The sequence below is a fragment of the Littorina saxatilis genome, linkage group LG16 (genome assembly GCF_037325665.1).
Source record: "Littorina saxatilis isolate snail1 linkage group LG16, US_GU_Lsax_2.0, whole genome shotgun sequence".
Lineage (NCBI taxonomy): Eukaryota > Metazoa > Mollusca > Gastropoda > Littorinimorpha > Littorinidae > Littorina > Littorina saxatilis.
The window spans coordinates 33,222,163-33,231,804 of NC_090260.1; the positions used below are offsets into that span (position 1 = coordinate 33,222,163).

Here is a 9,642-nt window from a genome sequence, read left to right on the forward strand (position 1 = left end):
GTGTGTGTGTGTGTGTGTGTGTAGAGCGATTCAGACTAAACTACTGGACCGATTTTTATGAAATTTGACATGAGAGTTCCTGGGTATGAAATCCCGGAACGTTTTTTTCATTTTTTTGATAAATGTCTTTGATGACGTCATATCCGGCTTTTCGTGAAAGTTGAGGCGGCACTGTCACGCCCTCATTTTTCAACCAAATTGGTTGAAATTTTGGTCAAGTAATGTTCGACGAAGCCCGGACTTCGGTATTGCATTTCAGCTTGGTGGCTTAAAAAGTAATTAATGACTTTGGTCATTAAAAATCGGAAAATTGTAAAAAAAAAAAATAATTTATAAAACGATCCAAATTTACGTTTATCTTATTCTCCATCATTTGCTGATTCCAAAAACATATAAATATGTTATATTCGGATTAAAAACAAGCTCTGAAAATTAAATATATAAAAAATATTATCAAAATTAAATTGTCCAAATCAATTTAACAACACTTTCATCTTATTCCTTGTCGGTTCCTGATTCCAAAAACATATAGATATGATATGTTTGGATTAAAAACACGCTCAGAAAGTTAAAACAAAGAGAGGTACAGAAAAGCGTGCTATCCTTCTTAGCGCAACTACTACCCCGCTCTTCTTGTCAATTTCACTGCCTATGCCGTGAGCGGTGGACTACGAGTATACGGTCTTGCTGCGTTGCATTGCGTTCAGTTTCATTCTGTGAGTTCGACAGCTACTTGACTAAATATTGTATTTTCGCCTTACGCGACTTGTTTTTGGTTTTACTAATTTTCTTGACCAAATTGAGTCTTGGCTAGCCCAGACAAAATATGGAATACTCAGACACTTGTGTGACCTCATTTCTGACACTATGACGTCGAGCCGATATTGTGACCAAATCTAAACAATGACATCATAGCTTAATGAAGTCAACTTGGTAGCTCAATGGACATTTTCAGTGGTGAAAATCTTTTCCAGCAAGCTTTTTCACATAGGGACTCTAAAATTTGATGACCACACGCCAAATTTTGGTCATGTTTGCAGTCATTAACAGCTACAATTGTGTAAAATTTGGAGGCTTTTGGTCCTAGAATAACTGAGAAAATATCAAAGTAAAGTTTTTGCGAACATGACCCCGCTGTGACCCCAAACTACGAAGGGGGTAAACCAAACTTGGGTCTTCATGCCCGGAGCTCTCATGGTGACCTTGGTGTCAGTGTTCCTGTTCGATCCTTCCCTGAATAGTAGTTCTGCTGTCAGTCTTCAACGTGTGACGTTCTATGGGGGGGGGGGGGGGGGGGAGGGACGTGGTGGCGGTCTGGTCTCTGGAGGGGGGACGCTCACTCACTCTGGCTCCCCGACTTAACAGTCAATGTTGTTAGTAAGGGGCATAGTAGGTAAGTGGACTGCGTCCGTTGGCTCGAGACAGATCAACCACTACTGAACACCGTCGAAGTGACTCAGCAGAAGTTCAGTGTCATCTTCCGAGGGTAGTCTATCGCAGCGACCCGACATCTCCCCGAAATTCAGTTGTGGGCGGTGTGAGAGCATGACGGGACAAGGAACAGGTGTAAAGACGAAAAAAAAAAAAAAAAAAAGTCGGGAGATTATTAAATCCTAAAAGTGTGCAAGGTTTCAAAGCTCTAGCTTCAAAAACATCCGAGATAACCTCAATGTTATGAAACGAACTTGACCCCGCTGTGACCCCAAAATTAGACGAGGGTCAACTTCGTGAGATTATCAAACCCTAAGAGTGTGCAAAGTTTCAGAGGTCTAGCTTGAAACACTTCTGAGATAACCTCAACGTTAAGTTTTTTGTCCACGGACGGCCGTCCGCCCATACAGACGGAGACATGTATAGGAATCCTAATACTCACCAATTACGCAGGTGGGTAAAAAACTATCAAACAACAACAACAACAACAACAACAACAACAACAACAACACCAACAACAACAACAACAACAACAACAACAACAACAACAACAACGAACTTAATTGCCATAAAAACAATTCACGAGTTTCGCCAGCCAGGTTTAAACGCGTCCCAACCGATCCGGCCTCTCCCATGATGCACCGCAAAAAAGGGGCGGAGCCTAACTAAATATAGCGAGAACGCATGCTACGCATGCTGTAAACAATCCCATGCTGTGTTAGTCAAAGCCGAATGGAAAGCGTGTACTGCCTACCTTTACTGCTGAAGAATTGCTGATGCGTAATCGTGCCACAGCATCGTCCAGAAATCAAAACACTTTCTTTTTAAGTTCCGCCTGGCACTGACACGGCGTGGATTCCTGGCATCCTGAATTTCACGAAGAGAGGTCACTATTCTGGAGTTGATGTTCTCATTCCAGTCTAGTATTGACATGTGCGTTCTCAGCGTGTAACTCTCGAGTGAAAGGCTGCCGTCTGTTCGTTTGTCATGGTACTGGAGCATGGTGTTGTTGAATGATTCAACGAAGTAGGTGTCCATGCAGTGAATGTAATCTAAAGGGTTCTTGAAAATGACTGTTCGTTCTAAAGCTTGTCGTAAAAGAAGTTCTGCCTTTGGGTCTGTGATTGGAAGTTTTGAAGGTTCGTACTGTGGGTCTGTTTTGCATCTTGACGTGGTGTGGCAGTCGTGGTGATTACCTTTGTAGTGTTGAATAATATTGATGATCATGGCTTGAAGTTTGGTAGGGTCGTCTTCACAGTTCTTCATGCTCCAGTACATGTGTGTCTTGATGCTGGCAGCCTTGTCACTCAGTTCTGGATGCCAGGTTTTTCCTTCTTGGTATCGTGGCCCAGTGCATACTGTTCGGACCTCTTTGGCGACGTTTTTGGCAGCGTGCCAAGTGTCATTAGTTGAGGTCGTGTCTGGCCGGTTGTCCCTCACCCACTTGTTCACGGTGGCGTTCCTGTCGTGACAGTGGACTCGTATGTGGACCGATCCATCCTCCTGCCCGTCCAGATAGTCGTAGACACGCTTAGTGCCAATCAGTTCGTGTTTCTGGGCGCACGGCTCATCGGTCCTGCTCACAACGGACACGTGTAACACTTTGTGGCTCTGTGCGCCCAGACACACAATGTCAGAATATCTTGAGTTTTTTCTCGTTCCGTGTCTGGCATCCGTAAGGATACTGATGCCACCATCCTCATAAAGAACAAGTTCCTCGAGTAGGGCGTCGTACGTCGAGTCAGACACCTGTCTGGCGACACAATCCTTGTACACGCTAAAAACATTACTTACGTAGTCATCACCCAGTTTGCCAATGCCTGCTGCCTCAACAATTCTCTGGTACTGGTTCAGCTTTATCCCAGAAACAAAATACCCATGAATCATTTTGCAGTTGACAAGGTATTTAACACCCAGGTATGGCGAGCTAGGCCAGTCGATTTTGTGATCATTATCACATGCAAAGGTGAAAAGACCGACATGTCCAAGCATTTTCATATTTGTACGCACAAGACTACATCCACACTGAACAGAATGATGATACACACGTTCACAAAACTTATCCAGGGAACTCTGGGCACAAACAAACAGCTGTTCGTCACTAGAATCAACACCACTGACAAGGGAGAAAGAAGTGTCTGCAAAATGTCCAAGAACTGGAGCATCAGTTGGTGCAGGAGGATCAAGTTCAATGTTTTTATCGATGAAAAAACGCAGTATAGTGTCAACAAGTTGTTTGTTAGTAACAGTGTTTGGATTCCCTTCTCCTAAAAATGTCTTAATCTTTCGTACTTGTGAATGAATCAAATCAATTTCATCTTTCTCTCCACTGAACTGAATTTTGCCTTCTGCTTTTCTCTGTACACGACCAACATTTCTTCGCTTTACAGCTTCTTCTGAGTCTTTGTAATATTTTCTTTTTTGTACGTTTGTTATGTCTTCCATTCTTGGAATACAAAATCACAGTCTAGGTACAATGCAACTCTCAACCGTTTTGGAAAAAAGCAAACCAAATTCCACAAGTAAATACTTCAAAGCCCTTCTCCGTACAGGACTGATAGAACATTTAGATAAATGACTGATTTCTGTGATTAATTCAACTTTTGAAGAATCAGTGCCAACACTATCTTTTAGAATGTAAGTATGTCCAGCTAGCACACTGATAGAAACAGACACAACAGAATAATTGGTGGGAATTTTTAGCGCCTTGTTTTTGGGCGCAAAATCTGGTCGAGATGACCGCACTTTTTCAAACTACAAAAGTAGAAAGGAAACTGGGGCCACAAGGAGGGGGGGGGGGGGGCTACAAGGGGTGGGGGTACGGGGACACTGAGGGGTGGGGGACATGGAGGGGGTGGGGAGGGGGACGGACCACTGACTTACAGAAAGGTCTAGTCTCTGTATAGTGAGTACTTGTAGGGCACACACAACCGAGATAATTAGACGTATTCATATTTCTGAGAGTAAACCCTCGACCCCCACCCCCTCCCCATCACAGGATTCGGAAACTCAACTCATGTGTCTTGCTTTCTGCTCTTCCCCCCGTTTGCATAGACTTGAAAATGAGCCAGTCTGTTGCCAGGGGGTTTTCATTAGTACCAGCTCACAAATATATAGGATATGTTGCAAAGTCAACGATACAATTTCAACTTGACCAACCTGATTCACAAATGAGCCTGGTCTTCTGTAAAGGTGTGGTTCTGCTTCAGCAGCCCGCGCGGTGTGAGGCCCACTAGAGGGTAACATGCCAACACAATTTGTGGAACTAACTAGGTACCTAAATACAATGAAGTAGAATGAGACACCGTCGTTTTTATTCATCCCTGGGAGGTCCCCACCAGTAGGGCGCGAACCCTATCTACGTGATGACAGACTGCCCTAGTTTCCCACCAGTCAGTTTGTTTCAGTTTTCTACAGAACCATGGTTAGCGCCCTGTACTGTTCAGTCATTTGCAATTTGACGTGTTAGTGTGTAAATGATAATCAATGGAAAATAACTCATTTGATTTGACTCTTTTAGGCGTAACAGAAGAACAACAAACGTCTGTTGAGACACTTTTTCGTGATCGTGGATGGTTTTTGAATACGAGAAGGAGTGAAGTATCAGTTTCTTCTGGAGATAATATTGCCAGCATCAGTGTCGAGAGGGACTCAGATTCACCAGCACTGTGTTCTGTGTCGGGTCGCGGTGTTTGTCCAGGCCTCAGCGTTGGTAGCGAGGGCGGTGAAAGCCGAGGAATCGGAGGGGCACAGGTGTCAGTGCCAGTGCCAGCCGAAGGGGAGTGTCTGTTTTGTTTTTGTTTGCCGTGTGTTGCAACGTGCAAACAGAAGTGGCTAGGCAGTGGGCAGCCAGCAAACATTAGAAATTCGGCGATCAGAAAAAGACTGTATAAAAAATACTGGACAATGATGTCAACACGCAATGCATGGAGACATCCTCTCTACATTCAAAAAAAGACACGCACACTTAGCATTGACAATCCCTGCACAGTTAATATACAAAGAGAGATCATGCCGGAATGTATACTTGATTTAGTGAGGGGACTTTATCCAAATCCAAACGGAATTCCATACCAAGGACATCACTGGTGGTAAAGGTAAGCGACAGCTTCTTGTTTCAGCATGTGTAAAGCTTGCCATGTGCTGTGTTATTTTTAGAACACTGTTGTGAATCTGTCACGTCAAGACCAAGTTTTCCACGCCCCCTTTTCGAACGTATTTCTCAGTTCAAATCTTTATCAACAAATATAACATTTCAGACAACTTTTTAACCGTTTGTATCAACTTCTTAGCCTTTGTAGTCGGAATAGCTTTGCGTATGCAAAATTATTTGAGAGAAAGCGACCTAGTATGTGAAATATTCAAAAAAACATCAGAGCTACTTCTGCTCGTGGCTCAGGAACAATTTCAAATGGTCTCCATAACGGGAGGCACAGGCGCCTTATATATGCCTGCCGGGCCTTTAAGGCAAAGGGAGCCACTAAAATCTAAATTTGTATTTACTTCTACCATAGGCTAATGTTATATGCTTATGAAGTGGTAAGGCATATACGATTTCAAAACGGATAACGTTTTCAGTACCGTCACTGTCCGTTACCATGGAAACGGCAATCTCCAACTGCCAAAATGGGTTGCTAGGAACACGTTTTTTAGCTTCCCCTTAAATCATAGGAATGTGATTTTTGGCTCACGTAAGTGTAGCCTATGCGATCGTAACTTTGTCTGTCTGTGCGTGCGTGCGTGCGTCTGTGCGTGTGTATGTCTGTGGTAGAAACTCTAACATTTGAAGACGTCACATTACATTGACGTCACATTATGACGTAAGAGGGTTAGACGTCACGCGAAGGAAGTACTGACAGTCTCGGTCATTATTATTTTGAGCGCGCCGAGACTAGTTGGCAGTCGTGTCCTTGTAAGTAGGCTACATGCAGACAGACAGATCTAGATCTAAGATAAGTAATAAGAAGAACATTTATATAGCGCTAAATCAAAAACTTTCGTTAAAAAGGCTTGCTCTAAGCGCTTGACATCTAATCTAAAACGTCATTCACACTCTTTATAATGATGTACAAGAACTTCATGTCACACTCTTTCATTCAGTATAGCACCATTCACACAGTTGTTATTCTGTACAAGACAATAAGTTAGTCTAACATTTAGAATGTTCATAAGATGAAAACAAGAGAAAACCAGACTGATTAAAACAACTGCTTAGTGCTAACAAAGCATGAATCTTAATGATAAACGTAATACGTACATGTTTAACTGTTAAGACCATAAAAAAACCTATATGCTAAAATAACTTCGAACTTTTAAGAACTTCTTATAAGATACACAGCACATCTAGATAAACACCAGAATGATAAAACAAAAGGCAACTCGTTAAAACTATTAAATGCATCAATGTCTAAAACACGAAAGACTCAAATATAAGATACACAATTCTCTAGAATTGTTTATTAAAACTGAAACCGACCTGCTCAAAGTAAACCATACCCACCCCCTCCCTACCCACCCCCAACCCTCCTCCTACACTAAATACTAATTATTTCTACTCTTAACTTCCCAACTACACGTTATCCATAAACTATGCACAGGAACATGTGTGTCAGCATTATGTGGCACCGACATGACTTGTGCATATCTAGTGTCTCGCTTTCTTGCACAGTTTCACCTATGCTCTTTCTCTGTGTGTGTGTGTGTGTTTGTGTGTGTGTGTGTGTGTGTGTGTGTGTGTGTGTGTGTACGTGTGTGTGTGTGTGTGTGTGTGTGTGTGTGTATGTGTGTGTGTGTGTGTGACGGAGTGATTGAGTTTGTGTTACTGTTTGTCGATTTCTTACGTGAGCCTTGATGGCTTCGCCTCTTGTTTGTATGTAGGATGTAGGAGTCCATAGTTGTGGAATGACAACAGGGATTTTTTCTAGGATGAATAGTTCTGATAAAATATTTTTTTTAGATGAATTATCATGTTTTTCAGCACAATTTTAGTAAATATGACCCGCCTGAACAGTTATTTATTAATTTAAAGAAAATTCCTGTTGTCATTCCACAGGTTGTCCTCTGATAAGCATGTCCCTTACGTTTCATTGCATTCCGAACAGCTGGATTGAAGAAAAACAGTTTCCTAGAAAGCAGGTCATGCAAAAACGCTGAACAGAGAAACAAGGCCGAGAACATTTCAAAGCTCTTTCATTCACCCCAAATCAATGTTAACATAGTTCAGGTATTTTTCACAGACACCTGGTAACTACAGGCTTACCTAAAACTGCCCAGCAGCATATGCTGCACCCCCTTGAAGTCTGATGAGCTAATCCTGTCTTTTGAGTTTAGCTGCACGCACAGTGTCGCGTCTCTTGTTTAGCTGATCTTTCTTGAACCTGAGGCTGCCAAGAACCCTTTTACACTCCTAGCCTTGTTTAGTCTTTTCATGTTACAGCCTGTTGTAAAGCCGTAGAACTGTGCAGTGTTGAGAGCAGCCGCTGGTTCAAAATTGAATTCCCTAGCCCCTGTGACGACTGCAAACCGTACGCGATTTTTGCATGCAAATTTGTCCTTGGGGCAGCGAACCCAAACGCTGCTGTGGAGACACTCATTAGAGTTTTGGGTTTTTCCCGACACACATCTCTGAAGCAGTTGATCTTTCGTCAGTCTGGTAAACTGGTTCTAGAGGAGGATTCAGCTTCTTGAAGTTGAGAGGTGCATGGACGAGTTTTGCGTGTGGTCCTGGGGGCTGGTAGAAGGACCATGACGCGGCACCATGGGGCACAAGTCATGCTGTGGCTTGTCATCTGTTGAGAAGCCGTGACGCAGAGATGCCATCACTGCCCGTTTCATGTCTGCAACTGTCTTACCCCCCCCCCCCCCCCCCTAATTGCCCGATTATGATATATCGTCAACTTCCTGATTGTATTCAGAGTCAGCTGATCATACCCTCGCCCTCCCAAAGTGATTCCTTTTTTGCGGCAGTCTGTCACAAGGTTGCGAAGCGCTGTTACAAGACGCTTGGAAACGTGATTGATGTACTCTTCTTTTTCGATGGTTACTTGATCTCCATAAGGCTTTATTTTGGAAAGTTCCTGGAAGGTTTTTGTGTCACCGTCTGACAGGATAACTGTGTATCGCAGATTGTGCTGCGACACTGACCTGCCCCACAGAACCCGAGCCGCCTCGACTTCCATGATGCCACTGGAACCTAAAAATAAAACCACCGTTTCAGTCAAAGTCAGCCACTGAATAGCAAACACACAAACACACACAAACACACACACACACACACAAAAGGCAATCAGCCACATATCTACCAACATAGACGCTATTATTGCTTTTGTTCAGTACATGTATTACTATGCATGGATTAGTACCCAAACACACACACACACATGCATGCACACATGCATGCACACACACACACACACACACACACACACACACACACACAAACACACACACACACACACACACACAAGGCAATCAGCCACAGATCTACCAACATAGACGCTATCATTGTTTTTGTTCAGTACATGTATTACTATGCATGGATTAGTACCCAAACACACACACACACATGCATGCACACACGCACACACACGTACACTTCACATAGACAGCGCACACAAAACACTGACACACATTTTCACAAACACTTACAGATCTATGTAAAATTCAAACACAACACACTAGGCCAAAAAAAATAATAGGTGTGGTTACGGTAACATAGCCACAAAAAATAGGGTAGGAAGGTAGGCAATCACTTTTTTTTTTTTTAACTTTTTTTTCTAATGTGTACAAATTAAACCTACTTGACAGGGAAATAAGTGTGCGACTCGGGCGCTTTCGCTTTCATTGCGTTTTCTGCACTCGTTTACTTGTTTTTTGGGTATTTTTTTGACAAATGTAATAAAAAGTTATAGGGTCGGCCCCAAAAAATAGGGTAGGTCGGGTTACCGTAACCACACCTATTTTTTTTTTAGGCCCTATCATCCGGCCATTTCAACAAACGTCTTCACAAACGCACCATACACACATACTGTTTAGATCTACGCACTCACCTGCAAAATTCTTGTCACAGATGTCCAGTTGTTTTACCAGCCAGGCAGCATACTCCAGGGGTTTCTCCTGGAGAAGTTTGTTTCCAGTTGTCTGGCAAACGTATGACAGTAGTTGCACATAACATGAGCGTCAAAGCAAATTCCAGTCAGCACGTCTAGACTA

The 9,642-nt window shown here is 42.9% G+C and overlaps 1 protein-coding gene across 1 annotated transcript; it reads right to left on the reverse strand.

Annotated features, from left to right (window-relative positions):
- Positions 1-2,031: 2,031 nt before the first annotated feature.
- On the reverse strand, positions 2,032-4,206 carry LOC138950877 (uncharacterized). Its single transcript, XM_070322587.1, has one exon. The coding sequence runs from the start codon at positions 3,874-3,876 to the stop codon at positions 2,188-2,190; it is 1,689 nt and encodes a 562-aa protein (XP_070178688.1). The 5' UTR covers positions 3,877-4,206; the 3' UTR covers positions 2,032-2,187.
- Between the last annotated feature and the right edge of the window lie 5,436 nt (positions 4,207-9,642).

Excerpts from the sequence above, each read along its gene's own strand:
- LOC138950877 (XM_070322587.1), bottom strand. The coding sequence starts at position 3,876 with ATGGAAGACATAACAAACGTACAAAAAAGAAAATATTACAAAGACTCA.